The sequence below is a fragment of the Calypte anna genome, chromosome 3 (assembly GCF_003957555.1).
Source record: "Calypte anna isolate BGI_N300 chromosome 3, bCalAnn1_v1.p, whole genome shotgun sequence".
Classification (NCBI taxonomy): Eukaryota; Metazoa; Chordata; class Aves; order Apodiformes; family Trochilidae; genus Calypte; species Calypte anna.
This window is the reverse complement of record NC_044246.1, coordinates 25,017,702-25,042,413: the sequence shown is the minus strand read 5'-3', so window position 1 is coordinate 25,042,413 and position 24,712 is coordinate 25,017,702. Positions and strand designations below refer to the sequence as shown.

General features: G+C 34.6%; 1 protein-coding gene across 1 annotated transcript in view; it reads left to right on the top strand.

The window, feature by feature from the left end:
- Positions 1-24,712, top strand: part of GPATCH2 (G-patch domain containing 2) — a 120,344-nt gene that overhangs the window by 75,798 nt on the left and 19,834 nt on the right. The window contains exons 6-8 of the mRNA XM_030447676.1: positions 7,657-7,718; positions 10,413-10,452; positions 13,745-13,815. Coding sequence (XP_030303536.1) covers positions 7,657-7,718; positions 10,413-10,452; positions 13,745-13,815 — 173 coding nt within the window. The remainder of the gene's footprint in view (positions 1-7,656; positions 7,719-10,412; positions 10,453-13,744; positions 13,816-24,712) is intronic.

The following is a 24,712-nucleotide window of genomic DNA, read 5'->3' as shown; positions in this document are numbered from 1 at the left end:
AGGACAGTCATTTCAAATTGAGCAGCAGAGAAAAACTGTAACAGCAAAGATTTACAAAGAAAAACACTGTTTTGCTTTTATAAATGACATATAAATTTTCCATCTTTCTCTGAATATGTTCAATAGTGGACTTTTCTGCTTTTAACCTCTGATTTCATAGTTTTTCCATTTGTTAATCATTCAACTGAAAACTGTGTATGAAGAGACAGAGGTATTTTGATCACTTGTGTGAAAAGTAGTGTAGAGAAAAGTCTTACATCATGTGAGATCACTAGAGAGACTGGGGAGCTGGGACATATTTTTAGCTCCCAAGAAACTTACTAATTCTCATTTTATCTGGAATGTGAAGCTTTTTTTTTTTTTTTTTTTTGGGGGGGTGGGGAAGAAGCTGTGGTTTGTTTTTTTGTTTTTGTTTGTTTTTGTTTTTTACTTAGCAAGAGAAAACAGTAAAACATGTACAGAGAAATATGTGGCATTACTGTAGCATTAATGTCCATGTCTTTTGACCTGTTTTTCTTGAGGTTTTTCTCCTTCCTTGTCACTTGCATACATTTTGCAAGCAGAATGGCAACCATCCATTGATTTTTACATTACTTGGTTAGTAAGAAGCCAGTTTTAAAGCATTATACTAGACCAGAAAGAGACAGGCATAGAACTCTTCTGGCAGTGAACCACATCTTCATGAAGACTTAGAGTTTCATTGATCTTCTCTTAAAGGTAATCTGCACATTAAAGAAATGCTTCTGGGAAATGGTCAGGTTGGGGCCTTCAGCAAAAATCTGCTTGTAGAGGGGGAAAAAATATGAAGTGGTAATGTTAAGCTATGGTTATGGCCATGATTTGATAATGTATACTGTGAAAGCTGACTTTATTTTCTTAATTTTCTATATTTCTCCAAACCAAAGAGTATGATTTTTTTTTAAAAGTTGTAGTTTAAATCCAGAGTTTTATTTATTGTAAGTGCTTTCCAATGCTTCTAGTGAAGAAATGGTATAAAATGAGTTATACGAGGAAAATGAAATTTTACTGGGTTTGCATTGTAGGGATGTGGCACACTGATGGCTAAGTTAAATATTCAAGTAAAATATTTCCATAATTACTTGTGTGGATTCTTTAAATAGAATCATATAATCATTTAGAGAGGGAAAGACCTGTTAAGATCATCAAATACAATTGTAAACGGAACACTGCCAAGTCCACCAAATCATTGCAAGGAAATAACATCCTGTAAAACACAAGCTTCGTAGTAGCTTTTCACAGTACATGCTGTGTTGTGTTTGGAAAAGAATCCAATTTAAAATACAAAAATATCATTATCAGTACTTAAACATTACTTAAATTTTAAGAAATTCTTTTTTTTCATTAATGGAAAGCATATCTGAGATACAGTTATGAATAGGACATTGTATTTTTTCACAAGTTTTTCCTAAACTAAGCATAAATTATAAAGGGAGCGTGTACTTGCTCACTTGATTGTGTCATAGGATGGAAAAAAATAAGGGAGAAGAGGTGTGACTGAGTATGAGTTTTAAAGTAGTTTATATTCTTTTGAGTATTAAGAAAATATGTTGCATGGAACACATTCATATTTGTGAGTGTTGTATTATAGTTATCTTTTAAAATAATTATTGATTTCCCATGGGCTACTCAGTTACTAGATTTTAAAATATACTTCAAATGAGAAATAAACAATTGTTAAGTAACTCTGTAACGTGTTCGTTGTTTTAGTTTATTGTATCTTTTAATGGCAGATGGTAGTAACATTCTTTAAACTACAGTACATGTAAATTAAAATATTTTTATTATTAAAAGTGCATTAATTGACTGACTAAAATTTATTCTTCTTCTTTAAATAGTTCTAAAAACACTGTTCTCAGACACATCTTCATAATTCACCCTACTGATATAAACAGTAGTGCTCAAGCAACCTGTGACTGTAGTGTAGATTTTTTCACTCCCGTTCTCTGTGTTATGACCAGCCCATCAAAAGAGGGTATGGTCCTGTTCAGTGTTTTTGTGGGCTCACCATGAGTACTATGTGTACTTCCGTCCTCCAGAAGAAGGAAGTGAAGGTCCTTGAATGCATCCAGAGGGCCATCAAGCTGGTGTCAGGGCTGGAAGGGGATGTCCTGTGAGGAGCAGCTGGGACTTTGGGCTTTTCTAGTCTGGAGGACAGGAGGCTGAGGGCTGACCTCATTGCTCTCTGCAGCTTCCTTAGGATGGGAAATGGAGATAGAGGTGCTGAGCTCTTCTCTTGGTGATCCAGTGGTATGACACAGGGAATGGTTCAAAGTTGTGCCGGGGAGGTTAGGCTGGAGGATGTCTTTAGCTGAGAGAGTGGTCAAAGACTGGAACAGGCTTCCTAGAGAGGTGGTCAAGGCCTCAAACCTGTCAATGTTCTTTAAATATGTCAGGTAGTTGGAATAGATGATCATTGTAGGTCCCTTTGAACTGAAATATTCTGTATTGTTAGCATTTTAAAATAAAAGTTTCTGTACTCAGCATTATTTCAGCAAAGTGAAATCCTCTGTCTTTCTTGCCTTTCTGTTTAATCCCACCATCTTTCTGTGTATCACTTCTGAAGTTTGTCATATATTTTCATCTCAGGCAGCAGTGTACAATGTATTTTGAGGCAAAACCCCTTAGTCTGAATACTTTCTCATTTTACTGTCCCCATCAGTATAGGTTGTAATTTCTTAGGCAAAACAATAATTTCAAAACAGAAGCACTTTGTCTCAGAGTACTGAGGTTTCAGGGGAGCTGTAAACAGTATGCAGCCATCACCTTCTCATCTTATTCAAGCAATGTGAAAAGGACTTGTAGCCAGAAGAAATTCTGAGTTCCAAAGGTGACCCTAAGCTTTATTCATACTAAATCAGTTATATCAACTGTAGATTGCAGTATCTCTTGTGCAGTGTTGCTGGAGAGACTGCACAAAAGGAAGATGACAAGAAAGCAGGCTCAAAGATTTCCCTGGTTTCCCTTTATGTTCCTACTTATTTTGCTATTTAATGCAACTGAGCCACAGAACAAATTGCAACACTGTCAGTCTCTGTGAAGACCTGTGATATTTCTTTTGTTCTTTTTGAAGGCTGATGTTTTCCTCATCCTCTATGACATAATTTCTAGTCATTTGTTACAAGTTTTTCTAAAAGCTGTGATTCTTAGAAGAAAGAGCTGGCTCTACTTCATTTTGTATATTACTTACAGTTACCTAAGGTCCAGTATGAGTGTGATTGTGTTCAGTTATGGAGTAATGCAAGTTGTAGAAACACAGACTGTTCACTATACTGCTAAACAGCTTAAAAGAGTTTACTGGGTGTTTCCTGCGTATTTTAATGTCTCATAGGAAGGAATTTTTGAAGCCAGAATTCTGTACATGTTGTATCGGAACCTTAGAACATGACTTGGCATTTTTTTCCAAAAGTTTATCCATCAAAAGATTTGGAAAAATTAGTGTGTTTATGTTAGGAAAAGATGTACTGCAATTTTCCTGTGAAGCATTTGGCAAAAGTATCCACAGCACATGCTGGACTTTAACAAAATGTGGTTTTCAGATAGCGTGTAACTTGCCCGTGACTCAGATGGGTGTTACCAAAAACTCCATTATATTGTGTACTGACACTTAATTTAGCATACAAGTGTTAAAAACTAACATTTCTGTATATAAGGAGGATGCTTAATAGTGTGTAAGAATTGACTGTTACACTGTTATGTGATGAATGAACTTTGTTTAAAGTTTACAAGACCTGATCCCTCAGTCTTCTAAACACTCCCATCACAGCAGTTCTTATTCCTGATATGTGTGCACTCAGACATGTACATTAACATACATTCAATTGAAAAAAAAAAAGTTATGCAAACCATCTGTGCTGTTTGTTCTGAGTTTCACAATGAAAACTTAATACTTACTTTACCCCCTTATTTCTTCTGCCTTAAATTTCATCACCATAGCACGTGAATAAAGGATCTGCAGAGGTGAGAGGGTATTTGTTTTTATTTCAGTGTCTTCAGATCTGCTGCCAGTTTATTGAGCAATTGACACTCTTCTGTGGAGATTCAGTACATCTTTGGAGTAGATTTTTCTAATTGCAAATTAGTAGATGAAGATGAGAATAGGTTTTGTTGTGGCTTTTTAGACCCTAGATAAGTCTGCAAGTAGGAACTAATTTGCATTAATGTTTTGTGAGTTAAAATAATTAGCATTCAGTTTTATGCAAAGATCTATATATATGCATTATGACTTCAGTTTTATAAATGTTCTCTGTATGCTTGGTAAGTGAAGCTATCTGGGGTGTGCAAGAGAAACCTGAGTAGTGTGCTTTGTGGTCAGTTGTAACTGTATTCCAAGCAAGTTCATATTCACATATAAATTAGTGAAAAAAACTTACTTCTGTGGTTTACATACTATATTAAACCTGGCAATTTATCAAGCAATTTTTCTTGAAATTTCTATGTTTATTCAATTTCAGATTATATATTTTGAGTAAGCTGGAAACTTAAACTTGTTTCCATAACTATGGCTGCAGGTAAACAACCAATCTTAGTCCAGAAAATAGCTTTTGCTTCTGTCAACATGTTGTTTATTTTCTCCCTGAGATAAAAAGTTCAGTTTTCTGATATTTGTACCAAGATAAAGTCTGCAAACAAGATTAATATAGTGTGGAAAAGGTTGTCAGCAGCCCTGGCAAAGGAAATAAGGTGCCTGTACACAGAACATACTGTAAACTGAATAAAAGTGTCAGGTCCACCATGAGATAATGTGATCATGAACCTCTAACAAAGCATGACATAGGCACAGTCGGCTTTTCTTATAGCCACAGTGTAGAAAATGGATTACTGTATTCCAGGGATACCCACTGGAATAGCATGAAAACCTCATTTTGAGATTAATGCAGGATGTAACTCTCAAGAGCTGTGCTACATATTTACCTAGAGTGTTATAGTTTAGTTATAATCTTAAAATTTGGAAATTACATATTAAAATACTTCCTTACACTTCTAGGTCTGTCTTTGTGAAATGACATTCTCACTCATTAGGTGAACTTTGACATTACAAAAGTAAAATTTGGTCATTTATATTATTCTCATGCAGCTATAAAAGGCCTCAATAAGTCTAGTAAAATGGTAAATTTCAAATGTTGGTAAAGCAGTAGGTACTGTTCACCTACGTAGCTGCCATGAAATAGAATCACAGAATTATTTGGGATGGAATGGACCTCTAAAGGTCATATAATACAAGCCCTCTGTACTAAGCAGGGACACCCTCAGCTAGATCAGATTGCTCAGGGCCTCGTCAAGCCTCGCCTTGACCATCTCCAGGGAGGAAGCCTCAACTACCTCCATAGGCAGCCTGTTCCATTTTTCCACTACTCTTCTCCCTTGTCCTATTACTATAGGCCCTTGCAAACAGTCCCTCTCCAGCCTTCCTGTAGGCCCCTTCAGGTACTGGAAGGTCACTATTAGGTCTCCCTGGAGCCTTCTTCTCTCCAGGCTGAGCAGACCCAGCACCCTCAGCCTGTCTTCATAAGTGAGGTATTTCAACCCCCTGATCATTTTCATAGCCCTCCTCTGGAATCCACTCCCATCAAATCCATGTCCTTCCTCCAGAACTGGATTCAATACTCCAGGTGAGGTCTTACCAGAGCAAAGTGGCAGAATCACCTCTCTCAGTCTGCCGGGCACTCTTTTTTTAATGCATCCCAGGATGTGTTTGGCCTTCTGGGCTGCAAGCATGCCCTGGTGGCTAATGTCCAGCTTTTCATCCACCTGCCAGGGCTGCTTGCTAAAACCTCATCTCCAAGCATGTACTGATAGTGTGGATTGTTCCGACCCAGGTGCAGGACCCTGCACTTGGTTATGTTGAACCTCATGAGGCCCACAAACCTCTAGTTTGTCCAGACCCTTCTGGATGACATCCCGTCCCTCTGGATTACTGACAGCACCGCTCAGCTTGGTATCATCTGCAAACTTTTGCATTCAATCCTGCTGTCTGTATCATTGATAAAAATATTAAACAGTACAGGTCCTAGTGCAGAACCCTGAGGGACACCACTTGTCACTGGTCTCCATCTGGACTGCAAGCCGTCGACCACTACCCACTGGATACAATCATCCAGCCAGTTCCTTATCCACTGAACAGTCCACCCATCAAATCCATCTCTCTCCAACTTGGTGAGTAGGATATTTTGGGGGACTGTGTCAAAGGCCTTGCAGAAGTCCAGATAGATGACATCCACTGCTTTTCCCTTGTTTGTTGATGTAGCCACTCCATTGCAGAAAGCCAAGGGTTGGCCAGGCAGGATTTGCCCCTGGTAAAGCCATGCTGGCTGTCTTGGACCACCTCCCTGTCCTCCCTGGGCCTTAGCATGTCTTTTAGGAGGATCTGTTCCATGGTCATCCCAGGCACACTGATGAGGCTGACAGGTCAGTAGTTTCCAGGGTCCTTTTTTCTACCCTTTTTTAAAATGGGTGTGATGTTTCCTTTCGTCCTGTCACTGGGGACTTCACCTGACTGCCATGACTTTTCATACATGTCACAGAGAGTGGCTTGGCAACTGCATCCACCTATTCCCTCAGGACTCTGGGATGCATTTCATTAGGTCCCATGGACTTTTATATCTTCAGGTTCCTCAGATGATCATGAACTTTGTCTTCATCCTCTACTAGGGATTTGTGCGTCTGTTTGTATCTCCTACCAGGAATTTGTATCACTTTCTCTGGTATGTTATTACCAATTCTTTTCAATTGCCATTAGTCAGGAAAATTACAACACTTATGGATTTAATAAATAAGCTCCAAGTGACATTATTCTTCAAGTCAAAGAAACAGATTTTGGTCAAATACTTGAACTGTGTGGAGCTTTCAAATTATTCAGGGAGTGCTGGTTTTAAGTTTTCCAGACTTGGAGCTGCATTCTTTCTGACAGGAATAATTTTCATTCTGCTCCATTCTTTCATGAGTTTTATCAAGAGATCTGTTGTTTTTCTGCTTTCAGCCATCTACATTTGTAGACAAACTAAGCAAATTCCAAATACAAAAATAAAACTGAATACATTCTTGAGCAATACCAGATTATCATCATCTTCAAAACTCTGCATTTGCTATCACACATTCTTAAGGTCATTCTGAATGTAAGCATATCATATATTTTTTAGTTTCAGTATATCAAAAGCACTAGACAAGGACTACGGTACAGTGGAATAAAAGTTATTTTATCTTTCCTTCCCATCTCACATCAACTTGAATTTCAAAAGCTTTGTATTGGGATACAGCGTTTGGGAGCCTTTTAAAATAAATTTATTGCTGTATTATCCATAAATAAGGGTGGTGTGTTGAATATGATTTTCAAAACATCTAACTTTAGTTTCTTGGTGATGAAGTGCTTCATGGGCTTTTCAAGCTGACATCTATAAATGCCTGATATCTGATATACAATCAGGATTATACATAAAGGATTTTGATAAAAATTGTATAGCACTTTCTGCACTGATTTTGCTTAAAAATTGAAAATATTGCTAGATGAATTTACTACATCTAACATACTGTCTCTATTTGTATTTTCTATTTGTGATAGGTTTTCTTAGTAATCAGGCACTGTATGTGCATGCTGACCAATTATTTAAAGACTTTTTTTCCCCTTCTTTTTTCTGTTAGATAACTCCTGGAACAGGCAGTAGCAGGAAAACAGTTCACTTGTCCCAGGATTCTCTTCATGAGTGAGTATCAGTGATAGTATTTATAAATTTTTACTGTTTTCTGCATTACATTGGTACCTCTGTCCCAAAGCAACATATTGCAACAGTACAAAACGTGATGAGAGCCTCAGGTCGGTTATGTAATCTTTATTTAGTAATAATATAACATAACTTTTTGTAATTTTTGCTTCTGTGTTTCTTAATGAAACTTGAAGTGCTTTGTAAATGTGTTTTTATTAGCTTGCTCAGTACAGACTTTCCTAAAATGCAACAGGTTTTCAGGCTAGATACTAAACACATGTTCTTTAAAAAGACCTACTTTACTTGTCTCCAAAAGGAAATTCAGAAATGCCAAACTTATATGTATGAATAACAACAAGCATCGCATCTTAAACATGTTGTATCGTGTGAGAAGGTTGTCCTAAAATCCACAAAAAGACATTGAATCATTTGTTTAGATGCATGTAAATAGGGAATGTCACTCAATTTGTTTAGTTACTCTGGTGTGTTATTACTCTAAACTCTTCTGTTCAGCTGAAAACATTTTACAGCATTATTTCTTGGTTATCTCTTTTGAATAGTTACAATAGGAAGATTAATTTTCCTTTGTTTTCCAAATCAGAAATCTAAAACAGAGACTCACATATTTGAGGATTCATTTATATGTGCTAACTGGTTCTAAATACAGCATCTGCAGTTTAAAAAAAAAACTTACCAAAGCACATATACTACAAATATTAGACCCTCAGTACCAGATGTGTTATGTTAATAATCCAATTCTGTTGCACCCCATAATTTGCTAATGTGTGTGTTAACTAAAAGGATTTTATAAGTTATTTAAACCCTAAAGTAATTCAACTGGTATTTTATGGGATTTGCTTCGGTTTGTTTTATTAAAACAAGAATGCAAATAATGCTATAATTAAGTGAATGGACAAAATCATAAAAACAATCGTGATGTGAATATCACTTTCTCATTAAGAGGTCTTATTCTTTATGAAGAGTTTTTAATATCTGAATATGAGACTCATTCTAATTACTTTGATATATTTTTTCAATAGAAATGTGCTTACCTAATAATGTAGTTTGTAATCCACTGATTTGCCACAGAACAGCAGTTTATGTAGAGGAAGATAGACCAGTTAGCTGCTCCTTCTTTAGCATTTGCTCAGAGACAAGACATTCATCTAGGTGGAATTCAGATCTATGTCATTATGTTTCTTATCTTTGTCAGCTTCTGGGTGCCAGTGACCTTATTTGATGGGACACTTGCAAATGTGCTGTTTTTCCTTCTCATCTACTCTCAACATCAAAGTTATACTTGCATCAAATCTCCTTGTTTTAATCAGACTTTGAACTCTTCGGTGCAGTTGATGAGCATTTTATGTCCAAAATATATAAATGTCTCATAATTTTTATCCCAAGGTATACTTTTAACTTTACTGCTGTCATTCTTTTTTGATTTCCAGTGTCTTTTCCTGAATCACCTTAAAACAGAAAAAGCAGTTAACAGTATGCAGGTTTTGGTGACAGCTGGTCTTGTATACAAGAATGAGAGGGTTGACTGCTCATCAACAAATTCAAAAAAAGTGAGTGGCAAAAAGCCACCAAACTTTCAAACTTGTGACTTTAAAAACAATAAAGGAATAATTTAGAGCAGATAGTTCTATTTAATCTCCTTCTCAGTATGTTAAAGTAAAATGATTTGTGTCATTGTATAGCTGCTGTGGGTGAAAATTGAGAGTAAACTACTGAATTTATCTACTTAAGAAAAAGCTTGACTGGGTTAAACTTATAGTCTTTGATTACACTTCTAGAGGAACCTACAAGAATAATAGCAGATAATGCGATGGTCTTTTTGTGCAATATTGTAATGGGTGAAATTATTTTATCCTTTTCCCCAGGCCTACTGCTTGCTTAAATGCACATTATGTAGTTACTATATGTAATTTCAACATATGTAATTTTCAAATCTCCCTGGTTTTACTTTTTCTTTCCTTCTCCACTTTGTTTTGCAAATGTCAACGTTTGCCCCAGGTTTGTGTAATGCTTACTACAGATTGATTCAGGTGTTAATCCATTCCTGTGTTATAACAGTGTGTATCTGAACCAGTATTAATATGCTTTTACTGCTAGTGAGGGAAAAGTCACTGTGTGAGTTCTTGTCTCTGCCTTAGTGCAAATTTTCATCTCTGTGAAATAAGACCACTAGTAGTCAAAATTGTACAGTTGCATGGAGGTATGAAGACACTGAATTTAAAGACTTTGAATTTTACTGTAGATTCACTCTAAGCCCTCAATTTGTAAAATAAAACGTTAACAACTACCAGATAGCCCACAGTACTTTGAAACCTTCTCAGCTATAATCATTAATAAATAACACTTCAGTACCAAATATGGTATTACTTTTCTTTATGGCACATAGATTATAATATATTAAAATACTATAATTTATAATTTATTCTAGCTTATTTGAAAAAATATAATTACCCATAAAACCAGTAGCTACTTAGAAGCAAAATCTGTGGTACATTCTTTCAAAACTGTTACAGACTGGGAGAGTTCAATAAAAATATCCCATTAAAATAAAGCATAGCCAAAGGCTGTATTTTCCTGGCAGACAATAAAATACCCAAAAGCACGCACAGACTGGTCATATGACAGCATGTGCTTTGTTAGTTATATTGTTAAACTTGTCTTCTTTTTCTCCCACAGCCACTGGTTTAGCCCTGGGGCTAGGAAGGAACACAGCCAGGTAAGAACTGCTTTGATCAAGAATAGTTTACTTGAGATGTATAAACGAATTTAACTACCTCTTTTCCAGAGTGGGCTAATATTTTAAGCAATTCTAAACAAAGCAGGTATCATTTCATATTTTCTTGTAAGGAAGCATATTAACAGCAGTGCATCTCAAAAAGTCCCTTAATTAAAAATCTTTAATTACTTAATTTCAGTTAAGTATCTGTGAGCTTTAACAGGTTAAATTAAAACTCTGCTTTGTTTTTTGTTGTTTTTTTTTTAATGATTTCAGTAATCACAGTCTCTCTAAATGCTGTGTTTTTCAAAATGCTGCTTAGCAAAACATTTGACCTAGGACATCAAGACATACTGAACACTGACAAGAGTGGGCAGGCTTCTAAAGAAATACCTTCAATTCCATTTTTCTGCATTTCATTGGTTAAAAAGACCACTGCAATTAAAAAATAAAAATAAAAATAAAAATAAAAATAAAAATAAAAATAAAAATAAAAATGGAACTGTTAAATCTACATCATGGTGCAGACATTAGTGAAAATATCTCACTAGTTTTCCCCAGGAGGTCCAAGCCTAGAGATGTGGTTGAGGAAATATGAAGACATGTTAATATTTGGTTAGCAACATGGCATTTATGTCTGTAGCTTGTCTTCAGAAGCGAGGAGGGGAACCTTTGTTTTGTGGATGGTAGTAAAGTCTAAACAGAACAACTTTTCTAAGAACTGTAAAATGTGAAAGTAAGTGTTTTTATTTCATAAATATACTGATTTCTTCAGTAAAGGTAGCTGAATATGTTGTCAGTGCATTGAAATTGATGCCTTAAGTTCCACTGTATATTTTTTTAAGTCTGTAAAAATTGATACAGCAAGTTTGATTTCATTATATTTTTGTGCAAGTTTGCTAATACACTTACAAATTTAAATAGATTTAAAAGTTCCAAAGGAAATGAGACCTGTTGAATCTTTGGAGGGTTCATCTTAGGATAATCCATCATGAATACTTGTAGCTCCAATAAGTCATTGTTTAAATCTGTGTATACTCTCTTCTGTCTCCTCTCCCTTTTTAACTCCAGGGCAAGCTGAGTCTGTTAAAGTTATGTTAACTGCCCGAAACTGTCAGAGTGGGTAAAATATAGTACAATTTTAGCTGTAAATTGTGAACTTCTAACATGTTACAGTAAGATGTCTGACTCTTAACCTATCTAAATAGACTTCTAAATATGATTCACATTTAACTCTCATTATTTCGAAACATATTTTGTAGTGGAAGAAACATATTAAAAAGAACATTTGAAATATAAGCATGCTTCATCCTAATTAATCATGATAAAAGTTCTTTTGAGCTTATCTTTATCTTATTCCTGAAATGGTAATACTATAAGTAGTCAAATTTGCTGGGTTAGAATGAGTCTGAGTGATTTTATTTTTTCTCATTTTTATTTTAATATATTTATGTTTCACATAACGGAGTAGTTAGCTGGAAATGTCCTGTTTACTTCTTTAAAAGCTTCTAAGTTTAGAATGTTTCCATGACGAGAAATACATTAACCTACATCATACGTACTGGCAATATCCCTTCATCAGAGATTCTCAGAGTGTGAGAAACATGTACTCAGCTGGTATATAATGACAAATTAATTTTTATTAGATAATAGTAGGTTTGAATGAATTTTTAATTTTATATGTTTATTTCATATTTCCAAAGAGCTTATTTGAAGTTGTATTTGTAGCTTTGTAGCTTCCGTATTACTAAAGAATTGTGAAGTAAAGTTAAAATCATCAAATAATATAGGTCCTTGTTGCAGATAATGAGCTGCTTGTTTTTTTTTTTTACACAAGTAAAAAAAAATAAAATAATGGTGCAATTAGGAAAATGTTGACAGCCTGTAAAATTCTCACTGAATTTGTGAAGATCCGTAGTGTGTAAACTACTTGTTGCAGGAGTTCACTACTCATTCTTTTAACTAATTTGTGGCAGGTGATCTGTATTTGTACATGCTATACCTACAACTGACTTATCAGATAGAGAATATTGGTAACTCTTCTCCTTAACTGGATCATGAAATAGATACACACTGTAGGAATGCCATGCTGATAAAAACTGTGGCTACATTTAAATATGAATTGTTAGTGCTCTGATTTGTTTGTGTTAAGAAAATGGAAAAAATGTTTTGCAAAAATATATCAGAATAAAAGGTGCCTTACCTTTATGGATCCTTCAGTTTGCCATTTAAAAACAGACTCCAGTATTTTACTGTTTTAACTAGATACAAGATACTAGATATTTCAAATACATAGTTGAAATGATGAGGAGCATTCCTTATATAAGAAGCAAGCTACAAAGAGTACAGGAAAAATCAGTCAAGTGTAATTCTATAGACAGATGCAATTTTTGGTGTCTGTGCTCATGTACATTGAGGTGTGGTTGGTCAAGTCATAAAGTTTCTCATTTCCTAATTTCCAGTGGATTTTCAAATGTGTTTGATGTGAAAAAACATTAACTTGTTTCCAGTCTTTCGTTCTTTACTTTCTTCCATCTATGGTTAGAAAAAACATATATTTTTTACACTGCCCAGTTTTAATTTCTCTAGTGTACCTTTTTGACTGTCATTTTTTACTGCTGCTGCCACTTTACTCATTATGACAAATATCATAGTGCTGGAAATAAGCTTCTCAGCATTGAACATACTGTGAATGAAAAGTCTTCCTTTATTTGTCTAAAATAAACAGAGTAAATCAGAACTTGTTCCAGAAGCTGAGTCACCATCTCAGTTAAATGAGTCCCTCATTATTCCTACTTCCCCACTATTATGGGAAGCTTTAATACCATTTTTTTTTGTTGATTCTGCAGCTTTCAAATTACAATAGCTCCTGGGGCTTAGAAGAGTTTATAACTGTTTCATAACCACTTAGGTACAAGTTCCAACCTGAGTAGTTTTTCATAATTTAAGTGTTCTCCAACACTTCATTGTACAGTTTTGAAATTTTAAATAGGGAAAATTTTGAAATTTTACACATAATTGTGAAATTTTGTATTATATGGGTTTTTTTAGTATACTCTGAAAGTACTTTAATTTTTATATTTTCAGTTATTTAGGTATTTAAAATTGGTGAATACATCTTGAAATTCTAGCTGTTACTGTAAAATTCTATGTACATCTCTCTTAGAGTCTTGGGTGAAAATTACCAAAAGACTACATGAGACAGGAAAGAATGGCATTGTCAGGAAAATATTTCTAAAAAGCAAATATAAAGGCATTGCTTGTGAAACTATTCTGAACATTTTTTTAATAGCTTCAACTCTTGCGAGACAACCGATCGGAGAGAGGACACAAGAAGAACAGCTCTGTAAAAACAGCCAGCAGGTGAGTTAATCTGCAGCTGTCATTTGTTGGTGTCTTAGCTCTCAAATTTTTATAGAAGAAATGACACCATTCTTTTGGGGTATTTTCAGAGATCTTCTGAATTTCTTTTGTATACCTTAATCTTTGCCTAAACTATTTGGTTTAGACTTCAGTAGTGACTATATCCAACTACATTAGCTGAACTTCGTGTCTTAATCATCAGAATTAAATGGATGCTATAGTAAGGTTCATACTTCTGGCATGTAAGAGCTGAAAATGTATAAAATTGCCATTATGTAAACAGGCGTTTGAAGTCAGATAACTCAAATCCTGGAATGCATAAATTGTTCTTATATTTTCACAATTAAAATTTCATTGTGAAGGTGTATTAGAAACAAATTTATTTCTATACTCCAGTTTCTTTTCTCCCCCTCAACAGACAAAAAAAATTCAATTGTGAGCTGATGAATACTGGTCTAGGAGTATGTTCCTGGAAGGTTTTTTTACATATACATTACCTGCTGGATGTGTTCTGCCAAATAATTATTTTAATTCTGGTAACTTTTTAAATTAGAAACTACAGAAATGTTTCCTTTGCTATGCACAACACTTCACACAATTTTTATATTGTTTGTAAAGATGAATAAATGCTGTCAAATTACTATGAAAAAAGTTATAATAGATTTATATCATGTAATTCTGTGGTTTTGACTGAGACAGTTGTCTTTGAGGTACTTATCTTTTCATATGTATGTGGTCATCCTGAAATAAGTGTATTATATTCTTGCATGCTAGCTTTGAACACCTTGAAAGGGAAACTAATACTTCTTAAAAAAATATGCACATTAAAGATGAATGTGTTTCACTGCATACAAGTTCTGATTGCACACTCTTGAAACATTGGTTATGCAAGTGTTGGTCATTCATCTCCAGAAGTTGTTTTTATCTTTGTCTATTAAACGTTTTATATTAAGCCAAAAGAATTTTGAGTATTCTGGATATGTTTTCTTGCGAGTACACTTACTTGCTTAATCATATTTTTACTCAGAGTTTTAGAATGAGTTCACTCATTTTATCTGTGTGTGCATTTTTACCACCAGGCTTACATGAAACTGAGAGTGTAAAGTGGATGTAGAGAAAGCAGTAAGAAACAGATCATGCTTAAAGTAATTTTAGGATTTTTTTTTTTTTATCCTATAGCAATGTAAAAAGGTGGCTGAGGGATTCAGAATCGTAACTTAGGTGATTGTTGCTCTGACCAGTGAAGGTCTTGTGAAGTCATTGCTACCTAGACAAGCAGTTAGAGATTTTTAGAATAGTGTTAAATGCCTGAAGTGATCTTCAACCTCTCTTCATGTCCAATCATCAGGACATTAGTAGACTGATATCCTAGTAAACATCTAGCAAGGTTCTATAGATGCATTGGGTGGCAAATCAAAGACTGACATTTTCTGTAAATTTTCTGTACTATTAAAGACTTACCTAAATCATAGTTATGATATACATAAAGCCACAGTGTGTTAATCATACTGTAACACCCTTAAACATAAGTGATTTTGTTATGACTTAATTTTAAATTATCATTCTGACCAAAAGGGTTAATCTCAGTTTCACCAGAAAATATGGAGAAGTAAAATGTTTCTGCTTGAGAAGGTAGCTATAGAAATTACTTCTTTTGAAGCAAATTACTTCTTTTGAAGCAAATAAACAGTTAATAAAATGTTGAATGTGACCTTAGTTGGAAATGCGCATCTTCATTACTGTGTATAAAGACTTAAAATGGAAATCTGTCATTTAGATTTTTGCATATACCCAAATATTTAAAAACCACTAGACTGCAATGATACCAAAGTCACAAGGTTAAGATACAGTATTAAGCAATGTTCTAGTAGATCTTTTACTATTTCAGAGTGCTACAAACAGATGCCTCTTCTATTGAATGCAAAACCTGAAAGTCTGAAGCTTTCTAAAGTTGCTCTGAATCAGTTCTTGCATGTTTTGAACTATTCCAATTGATGGATGAAGGTAATTCAGATGAGTAACCCCCTTTGCAAAGAGGCATACAAAAAGTAGTGGCTATGATCTTATATTGCCTTACTGTTTGTTGCTAAATGTGGTGATAGCAACAGTGGCAAGTACTGGATATTCTTTAAAACTATTGTTTTTATCCAGAACACAGTTTAATCCGCTTTTATAGTGAGACTGAATTTATCAGGGTCTTTCTTCATGTAGTTTTCACACAACTCTGTCTTTGTTGTTTGCTGTTCTAGAAGACTTTGGTTTTTGTGTATATATAAGATGTATACACAGAAATATTTTTCTATGCTTGCTTTGACTTTTCTTACCCCTTTTGGATGACTGAACACTGTTCTTGTCTCAGCATGTAGACACTATATAAATACCCATTTTACATTAGATCAGTGACTGGTGGAATAATTTACTCTTGCTAATAAATCAGAAAGGTGTGGAGCTCTAAGCACAGCAGTAGTCTGCAGCTGTCTATTCAAGGTAGAAATAATACTGATACTTTCTGAGTGAGCTTTACTGTATTGGCTGGCTCATATTGTAGGTTTCTTCTGTCAAAATAGTAATGGGCCAATTCTACATTAACATGAACTTTCACTAGTGGCAAAATAATTGGGTTGTTAAGAACTGTTGATACAGCTGTTCGTGAACCAAATGCTAAATAGGGAAACAGTCCTACACCAGGAAACTTCAAACCTGGAGAGATTATATTGTGCTAATACAATCTGAACTGCAGCTGATCTTCTGTATCTGACACCTTTGAATATATACATATATATATATATATATATTTTATACTACCTTTACAGATAAACTTCAGTTTACAAACATGTAGTTTTAAAGATTTAAATTCTATATACACTAATAAGTAATACTGGCTCAGAAGCTGCATTTATTTCTCTTGTATAGCTTCAGAACGTTCTGTTTACAATATCTCTCTCCATGAGGATACAAACAGTACAGTCCCCTCCCCAGTCCAGCTACATTGCTTAAAGGTGATGATTCTTCCAGCTACATATTTTCATCCTCCACTCTGTTGCTAGTAAAGAAGTTTTTTACCTACATTTTTAAAGGTGCTTCAGGCAAAACTAGCTTGGTTAGCTCACATCACCTATTTTTTATTAAATTGGCTGGTTTTGTACAAACCATATTAGGGAGTGCTCACATGATTCCTTCCTCCGGCAGAGCTGTGGAGATGATAATCTCAAGCAGATGTATGATAACAAATAGCTTGGGATAGTAATGTCTTCATCTGGTGCAGTTGTTAGGAGACCAAATGTCTGTCTGTAGCCCGAGGCTGTGGGCAAACAATTGAAATGATTGAGTTATGGGGAGTTAACAAGTTGCAGCTTGGCAGCTTAAGTGCCGGAGCTGATCATGTGCTCGTTGGTTGCCTACCCCCATCATGAGGTAAAACACATTTTCTTAAATCACCTTTGTAAAATTTTGTAAAAATTACTTCTGCTTGAAGAAGATTCCCCAGGGCTGAGAGATTCATTTGGTCAGCAGTGAAGACGGTGTTAAATGGTATTTTGCCCAGCTGTGATAACATGATTTTAAACGTGTTATTATGTTAAATATATGGGGGACCTCCATCACAGAACTCTCTGCCTGTCTCTTAGTATTTAACATATCTAGCTTCACAATACCCTTATGACTTTAGAAAGTACCTTTGTCCTCATTTGACAGAATAATCAGAATCCTTAAGTAACTTACTATGCTGCCATAGAGTCAATGCAGCTTCTGTAATTATTTCCTTTACAATACATAATGGTCTTTTGTCATGTTTCTTTTACAGTGTGTTCCTATTAAGTATCATTATTCATTTTATCTACACACTTACTTTTTCTTACTGTACTGTAAGTTATGAGACATGAATGAATTGAGAAACTGAAAATGAAATAGTACCCAAGTTTTCACTGCTTACCAATCTATTACTGTTTTTTAATCATATCTTGATAATACCATGTTGGCTTTCCACACTCAAATGCTCCCCCAGTAAGCTTTAAATAAATAAATAAATAAATAAATAAAATAAAAAAAAAAAAAAAGCTATTTGTAATTCTTAAGAAGCTCAATCCTGGCTTGAAACTAGGCTAAATCATAGTCATAAAAGTGATTTCAAGGTGGAATAGAATTTTACAAGTTAGGTTTCAACGAGCTAACTGATGCTGTGTTAACAATCTAGACAATGCAGCAGCACCTTTGTATAAACTGGTTAGCCACTTCTTGTGTCTGCAAAGTAGATCACAGCTTTAGGTATAGGTGGTACCTTGATATTTCTTTAAAAATAAGTAGGAGGCACCTACTCAGGCATTACTGCAATGTGACAGGAGGACTGTGTGCTAGCTGTGCAATGATTACCCATTGCAGCTGTTTTCAGCTGGCAAGAAGTCTTTGAAGTCTCCTGCCATGGGCAACAGCAGAGACTAAAATAAGGTTCTTTGCACACATGGAGGAGACATGCAGGAAGCAGACTTTGAAAGTAGTACCAGGAGGGTTATGTAAAAGAAGTATGTCAGATGCTACTAAATGGTGATAAACTTAAATAAAACCCCAGAACAATAAATAATAAATAAATAAATAAAACCCCAGTCATAACTTCCCCATGTTTTCTGCAGTGCACTTTCCCTCCTTTTTCTCATTGTTGTTAATCTGGTTTAAATATGCACTTTGTATTGGTACAAGATGATGGCTCTCAGTTCTTTTCACTTCTTATAACTCACAGTATTCTCTATGAAATAGTATTTAAAGTTAGCTCCTAGGAGAAAAATTACACCAAACCCGATGAGAGCTTTTCAAAAGTGTATTATTGCTTTGGTTAGCAATACAACTTTCTGTCCCCTGTTTGTACAGCACTTGTTCATTTTTCATGCGATGATATGGATCATGGTACTTTTTTATACATATGTAAAAATAGCATTACAGCTGCTCTTTATTTGATCTTCTGAAGAGACAAAGATGTGCAAGGATTCTGCCTGCTCCCTCTTTCCCACCGCGTCATCTGTTGTTTGGGAAAGAGTCCTAATTTGCAGTAGATACAAAACTATTTGTAGAGTTGCGGGTTTGCCAAAAATAAATGAAACCATTAATTACTACATTTTTTGAGCAGCTGTTAATGGATTGGGATAAGAAAACTGTACATTAAACTACTAGTTAATTACAAGAACTGTAATTGTTAAATGTGGCTTTTGCGGGATGAGATTACAGTACCAGAGGAGGTAAATTCAGCCAGTTTTTGAAAATTACACATTAAATTGGACACATACTTACACTGCAGCAAAGCTAAGTAATAGCTTCCTATTTTACTAGGCGATTCGCTTCTGCCATCACATCAACACGACCCCACAAAAATACTTTAAAAGGAAATAATATTTAAACACACCTTTTAATTCAAGTGTAAAATTATTAAAGGTAGTAAGTTAATACCTTGCAACCCCAGAGCTAATAATGCAGGAAATTCAGACATAACATTAAAATCCAAATGTGTTTACATCATTAGAAATTAACAACTAAGCAGTTTTATCTCCTCTTTGGAGTGCCATGAAGCAGTAACTGTACTGTTATGATTGGTGCTTAATAATATTTGCAGTTCCAGATTAAATTATGTGAATGTTTGAGGACACATTGCTTTCCTCCCTCGCTGTCACCCTCAGGGACAGCATTATTCCATCAGCTGGGGATTTTTCTTCTCTGGAAGGAATGAAAGATGGTGCCATTTTGGAAGAGAGCAATTCCTGATTGAGTTTTCTATGCTATGACCTATTTTTAAGGTAAAAGAAGTTCTTTTCAAAATGTAGCTAGTATGTGGTTCTTTAATTTTATAGACATCTTACTGCCACAGTATTGTTTCATGGACAGATTCAAAGTATCCATTGATTAAATGAACTTTAGTCACTAAGTATCTTTGAAGAATCATATTTTAACTCAAGTTCCGTAATTAGAATGTTTGTAAAAGTAGCTGATATTTTGGATACTATGCTTAGTTTTGAAATTACATTTTTCTGTATCATCTGAACAGTTTCATTACATCTTTAATTAAAAACTATTTAAGTACAAAACCACAAACCAGATTTTGTTATTATTGAACTAAAATCTAATTTAATTTATATTATTGCACGCAAATAAGCTGCTAAATACCTCTGTAAATTTGCCATATAAAATTGAATTCCACGTACACATGAGTATGTATGTCAACCATCAGGAAGTCAATTAGTCCTGATTTTTTTAAATAATATATAAGAAAAAAATCAGATAACCCCTAAAATTCAAGTACTTCTGAATCCTCCTAATGTACTGTCTGGACTGGTTGGATTGGTAGCCAGTTTCTCCCTTTCAAGTACCTGAATTTTAGCACATGATGATTGTTTCTAACACTCAACTGCATTAGACTCCCTTTTTTCACTCAGATAACGTGCCCCAGAGGTCAAGCTTTGCTTGTCTCAGTTTACCTGTTAAAATGCTAATGGCATAAGGGTAAAGTTAATTTTGGGCTTCGGAGGTGTGAAGACCCTTCTTGCTTCTTAAGGTTTGAGCAAGAGCTATACACAGGAATTTTCACTGCAGTTCCACAGGCTTTTAACCTGTTGTTTAGAAACATTGAAATCAAAAGGGATTGGTTTGCAGTCTTCTTCCAACCACTCATTTCTCCCAGCATCTTCCCGCCATAAAGAGATTTGGATCTGGTTCAGCACAGAGCAGAAACATGCAAGCTGTGTATCCTGAGCATAAGGATGAATATCCATGCATGAAGGAAGGGTGGGTTTGCCTCTTTCTGTCCTTACTTAAACAAAACTGCAGTTTTTACATCGAGTTCCTACTAATCTTGGAGGGATCCCTGAATCTCCTAAATAATGCAACGTCCATTGGTTCATATTCACCAAAATACTGGCACACTGACATCTATTCAGAATGTAGTTTTGTATAAGCAGAGAAAGAATTTTAAAGGAAATTTGAGTAGTTTGTTTCAAATTACATAAATTTAAATTTATTTTCTTTGTTGGTATTTTGAAATGGTGATCATTTATTGTAACAGTACATTTCAGACTATCTGGAAACTAGCTGTCAGTTCACTGTCCTTGGCAAAAGGAAGCAAAGAGCACTCTTCAGCCTGCTGATTTTTAAATTTCAGAATCAGTTGTGCCATTCTACTGTTACTTTATATACATGTTTTTAAAAATGTTGATATTGCTAATTAATAATATAAAGAGGACATAAGTGAACATCAGAAACTATAAAGAAACAAAAAAAAAAGTCAGTGTTTCTTTTAACCTTCTCTTACTTGCTTTTCTTTGTTATTAGGAGGTAAAAATTTGCATTCACTCCTACACACACAGGCTCCTTGTACTCAATGGAGTTGGCTGACAGTACTGATGGCAATGGGTGCAGTGTTAGGTGGCATATTTTGCTTAATGTTCATTTTCATCTTTAGTGATTGGGGTTTTTTTTCTCATCCCAACTTGCATAAAATGATATGTTTTTCATCAGATTATTGACTGAATTATAATTGTGCTATTTTGACCAGACAATAGGATTTTTTTAAGAGTTGCAGGTATTAAAAATTAAAAATAGGGAAATTAAGGTGAAGAAGTTATGTTGGGGTCTAGCTGGAGAGCTGTTTTTTTTATTGGAACCCATAGTGAGGCAGTAGGGTATGGACTGATGGAAATGCTTGCAGTATGAAAAAAATTACTGGATCACTGGTCTAGATCTAGGTCTGAATGGCTGATTAAAATTAACTTCATTGTGCTGGCTGTTTACCCACAGTAACTGAACCAAATTGAATCCAGTTGGTGATGCTTGCTCACCTTCACATCTCAGAAGGAAGAAGCTGGCATATAGGTTGAGTGTTTAGTGCTTCCAACCTGATAAAATATTATATATAACCTGATTAGATATTTTTTGATTTTTTTTTATTTTTTTGATTTTTCTAGTTTTACGAGTAAAGGATTGTTAATATAATGCGATTGTTTCCAATAATTTAACCTAACTCTGAATGAATATAATCCAGAACTTTAAGATGATTTTTTTTAAAGACTTTTCAACAACACATATTTGTCCTGCACTGAGTTAGTGAACGTCATACCTAGTAAAGAAATAGGTATCCAGAAATATCTGGAAGAAATAGTCTAGCTGAGTAAGCTATCAAGTCCCTCTGTTGAAGTGTCTGTTCAGGCCCATAGTTACTGCTCAAATCAAGAAGATGTTTTACAAAACACTTCAGAGTTGAATCAGGGCCTGTATCTCATGGATATCAACAATTTTGTCACAAGATTTTTTGCTTTAGAACTTACAAAACACTATTGTCCTGTAACAGGATGGTATTCAGTTCCTGCAACCTGCTTTCTAGCTCCAGTTCATCATTACATGAATATAAACATTATTCTTTTTTAAAAGGTGTTGTTTGACACAAAACAGTAATGGAACTTGCTGTCAAAAATATCTAGAAATATTCTGAATTAATATAAAATTTATATTCTGAGTATGAATATTCATTTCATATCTTGAAAATGTGAAATCATGTCATTTGTGGAAGAAAACTGCAGAGTTTAGCTATTTAATTTTTAACAGAAGTGGATTTTTTTTGTTTTATTCCCTCAATGTTTCTTGGTGTCTTGTTCATACAGCAAGATATTGGTTTGGATTTGTCTTTGTGTAATTCATATACTTTTGATCAATTCCAACTCATGCCCAATTATATTACACTAAATTAACATAATTCAACAGATGTTGATATTTAAATGTTTTCTGGCATTCACATCTTGGACAGCTGTCTTAGAGCTTGGGGAAAAGGCAAACATTTAGAGTTAAATGCTGAACATATGCTTAAATTACTAATTAGAAACAAGAAAAAACAATGCATTATCCTTTCTGAGGGCAGTGGGTTGCCCTCAGAATTCTAATACTCAAAAAAAATTTTTAGAGACTCAATTCACAAATAAAGTACATAAGTGATTTCAGATTGGCTGTCAAAACATTTGCAATGTTGTTTTTATTTTCCACTGTGTTTGCCAAAATTATGCCAGTGTAGAGTTGAGTGTGTAAATTCAGGAAATTAAGGAAAAAATTGGTTTACATCTATGTCTGAATAGCATTTAGAAGTGCTGAAAAAGGTAACAGAAAGGAACATAATAGGATATAGTATTAAATTATGAGTTAATCTGATGGGGCCAAGGGAAGATTGTGTTCTTCTCATAATAGGATTGCAGCAGAACTTTCAATAATACAGAAATGTCACCCTTATGTTTAAAGTTATGTTGTGATCATATTGGCACAGTATGAAAGGAATGTGATAGAGTTGCATGGTTTTATCAAATCTGTTTAAGACTGTGGTTAATGAAATATTTTTCACACTCATGGAGGCAGATGAAGTGATCTGTTATATAGATCATGTCATTCTTTAAACAAGTTGGAATAAAAGCTCCACTATAAGGGATGTAGGGGAATCAAGTGGGGAATTAATTTCATCTGAATGGTGTCAGCAAAGTGACACCAAGAAGACATACATATTTGTTTTCGTAAGGATGTAAAAATAATACATATCCTGCATATGCATTGTATTTCATGATTATATTGCCAGTTGTGTCAAATAGAAGTGTAGGATTTTGTGTTCATCTTGTCTAATTAGCTAATTAGACATTTAGAAATACATTTATAATAAGCTTTTAAAGTCATTTACATCTGAGCTGATCGTAAAGTGTGCCATAGACTCTCTTAAATGTTTCATGGATGCTCTTGAAGCATTTTGTCTGCAACTTGTAGAAATTTAGGAAGATACATCAAGTTCATCCAAGCTCTTATATAAGCAGCACAAATGGTCAGATTTCTCTTGGCCACCAGAGGCAACAGTGTGTGCATTTTAAGCCATGTGGGAGACCAGATAATCTGTACCACAGGTCCATTCCATGTAAGGATAGGAGAACCATTTCTGTGATATTTTTGTGTAAAACGTTCTTGAATAATGGGAGGTTTCCTCAGATTACTATTTGATTTTTTAACATTGAGCTGTTCTGTACATTCCAATTTTTTTCATCCTCTATTTGCTTACTTCCTTTTTACTCAGCTGTGAGCTCTGGTTTGTTTGTTTGTTTTAAACTGCTGCTGTGAGCATTGCTTCACACACTCCCTATTCCGTTTTGGTTTATAAGAAATTGCCGAGTCATTTCAAGCCTAAATTGAGTCATGGTCCTGATGCTCATGCTCACTGCATTCTCTCTTCAGTCATGTCCATTTTTGTATCTATTTTGGATCTATAAATTTTAAATTAGATTTCCTTAGATAATTCCCATGAGTCTCTTTTAAAATGCAAACCAATCAACTCTTATTTTCTTGTAATCTCTTGTGGAAGAAGTTCCCTTACTAACTTCTAGTGAACCTCTTCATTAATGATAAACTTACAGAGTTCTACAGCCATCTGCAGGAATGCATTGATACTGTGGCTGAAAAGTATGGCACTATTTACTGTGGATTTGTTCCTCAGGTGAGATAGATGTTCATGGGAATATAATGGGTAGGCAAATTTTGATCATTACTATTCATCTAATTGTCATATAGAAAATGGATTTCTTGGAAACATTATTGCATCATAATAGTGTCAGCACAGGATTTTTCTGACTACAGATAGTTTATAGATAGTATTAAACAAAAAATACTCTCCCACATCTGCCTTTGTTTGGAAATAAATATACTAAGGGACAAAATGAAGTTTTTTGCCTACAGTGGTCTTGCGACCATTGAGCACAATTAGAGTGCACCAACAAAAGCAAGTGGTCTGATACCAAAGAAAGGATTAGAGTTTGCAAGGAAAGTCACAGCTGCTAACAGCAGATAGACAAATTAATCAACAGACATGTTGTTACAATGAGACATTAAAATACACATGAAAACATTTTGT